General features: G+C 48.8%; 1 protein-coding gene across 7 annotated transcripts in view; it reads right to left on the reverse strand.

The window, feature by feature from the left end:
- The window catches only part of sema3fb (sema domain, immunoglobulin domain (Ig), short basic domain, secreted, (semaphorin) 3Fb), a 99095-nt gene that overhangs the window by 6047 nt on the left and 90548 nt on the right, over positions 1-2500 (reverse strand). For all 7 annotated transcript variants that reach the window (XM_081704989.1, XM_081704991.1, XM_035520132.2 and 4 more), the window contains 2 exons: positions 2174-2318; positions 1511-1733 (listed from right to left, as the gene is read on the reverse strand). In XM_081704989.1, coding sequence (XP_081561115.1) covers positions 1511-1733; positions 2174-2318 — 368 coding nt within the window. The remainder of the gene's footprint in view (positions 1-1510; positions 1734-2173; positions 2319-2500) is intronic.

Below are 2500 nucleotides of genomic sequence, written 5' to 3' on the forward strand. Positions count from 1 at the left end.
TGGATGCTTTTATAAACGAGCCTCAGCCCAAGTCCCAGTCAGGAATAATGGACAGCAGCACTACGGTCACGCAGACCTTGCAACGATGACGGTGCAAGACGGATTAAAACACAGGAATCATTGAGTGCTCTTTAAGAAAACTATTCCATGTTGAGGCACTGTTGCCTAACGGGACTGTTCCGACTGGAACTGCACTGTTCTGAATGCGGGCCAGTGGATTTATTGTTAACTGGAAGCTATTAAATTCCATACTAACCCACTCTAATGTAATACAAAACGCTAATTTAGTAGGGTCATGACCCTGAAGGAAAGCTCACTCTGATGTCCCTTATACTCGATATTATCTCCCCTTTTATCTGTGTTTCTCTTGTGTCTGGAGCTGAAAGACTTCTAAACCTCAGCTGAAACCATAGCTCTTCTAATGTCTGATTACACTCATCTCCTCTTTGACTCCTCTCATGTTCACCATTTAACTCTTGCCCAATTGTACCCCTTGTTTGTTTCTTCTACGCTGATTTATTCACCCCCCCCCCCCCCCATCTCAGGTATGTCATGGTGGGCACACCCTGAAGCATGGCATTCTAGGATTGGAGCAGGCCAGCAGCCTGGATGGGCGCACACAGAGCCGCTACGTTACATTACTGTCGTCATACAGGCGCAACAGCGTCACGCCGGATGACGCCTTCCGGCGCTTTTAACAGTTTGACAAGACAAAATGAGAAGAGGAAAGAGACATGGAGAGACATGAGGAATGAAGGAGAGTAGCAGCTCTGCTGGTGTGAGCGGTCTGAGGGACCCTTGCACTCTCGCTCACCAACCTTTGACCTACAGCCTTCAAAGCCCCCTGTTTGAATGACGGGGAAACTTAACGTCCTTTTGAAACGAGGAAAAGGAATTTCGGTCCTCTGATAAACAGCGTCCCCGAGCAGCGGAACGGCCGCGGGACGAGCGGGGGCGTTGAAGCGGGCCCCGGGAGGGGGAGGGACGGAAAGGCTGTCATCAAGGCAGCCCGTGCGCGTTCAGGGTGCACGCAGAGTTGAAACCGTGCGCGCTCGAAATGACTCAATCCCTGAAAGAGCGGGCGCACTCCAGAGCCTCAAAAAGGGGAGCCAGCAGAAGTCAAACAAACACAGGCTGAGCTTTTCATGAGCACCGCGTCCCCTTTCAAGTGGAGTGACGGAGCTTTTGTCCAGTGGAACGTGCTGGATCTGAAAACAGGCATGTGCACTTTCCCAAAGCCCAGCGGAATGCCAAGTAAGGGGCCGCCTCTCCGAATAGCCGAACACTCGCTGACGATGTGTCAAAGGGGCTCTGGTCACACGGTTAGCCGGACAGGCTTAATCCACCATTGCAACTTTGCTACAAACGTCGACGTGTAAACTTCCATGGCCGATGATGCATTTACTTACAGGTAATACAGTTGTGTTCGTAGGGTTTGGCAGATGACAGTAAAACGATAGATTATAATCCAGCCTTGTTCTTATGCTATACAGTAACATGTTAAACCCACCTGTGCCCAGGAAGAGCACCTCATAGTTGCCGTCTGCTGCCGTCACCTGGTCTACCGCGATGGTGGTGAACTCATAGTCCACGTTGGTCCTGACCACTAGGGGGCGCTTGTGCACGGGGTATACAGCGTTATACATGGTGGGGTGGTTGCGCATGAAGTTGATGACCTCGTCAGGGTAGTCTTTGGTGGACTTCATGCTGGGAGTGAAGGTTCCTCCGGGACACTGAAGCACAAGAACATTAAGATGGCCAATGAGTTTTCGTGCGACTGATCAAGTCCAAACCATGAGCAAAATGGATCTTGATTGGGGGTTTTCCTTCATAATTTAATCTGGCACATAATTTTACTGTGCCTGACCCCAAGGCATTAATGTCTATGGTCTAATATGGTTCTTATGCTGAGGGCCCATACCTGGATTACAACGGATGCTAGGAGGTTCAGACTTCACATGCATAGGAAACTCAAAGCTACTAGGTGCATTTCTCAGGGTGCTACAATGTCCAACAGAGGCATGTCTAAAAGAGGTAATACGCATGTGTGGTTGACCTAGAGTGCCGAATTATGATGCCATTACAACTGTGTTATGACAGTGTTATGGCAGCTTTATGAAGGTCTTATGCCACCACTACCTAGGTATCCCCATACAAACCGGGTGTGGCTCACCGTTCCTGGCCGTGGGTAGGGGATCTTGCCCGTGTATGCCACCCACTGGTAGTTGGGACCCTCTTTGTGAGAGAACGGCCCATTAAACACCATCCGAATGTCTGCCATGGAGTAGACACACACGGCCGAGCCTTTGAACACCGATCTGCAGGGGACAGGGAACAGAGGATTAGACTTATCTTAGGGTACTGAAGAGCTAAAGAAGTACATGACTATCACATACTTTCAATGACATTAATAAACATGCATGAATACTAATTATTGTATTAACAACAAGAGTTAATGTTTGCCTTTTAAATAGGTATAAAGAAGTGTTTTGAGGTTTTT

The sequence above is a fragment of the Electrophorus electricus genome, chromosome 22 (genome assembly GCF_041902795.1).
Source record: "Electrophorus electricus isolate QZ-2024a chromosome 22, ASM4190279v1, whole genome shotgun sequence".
NCBI classification, from domain to species: domain Eukaryota; kingdom Metazoa; phylum Chordata; class Actinopteri; order Gymnotiformes; family Gymnotidae; genus Electrophorus; species Electrophorus electricus.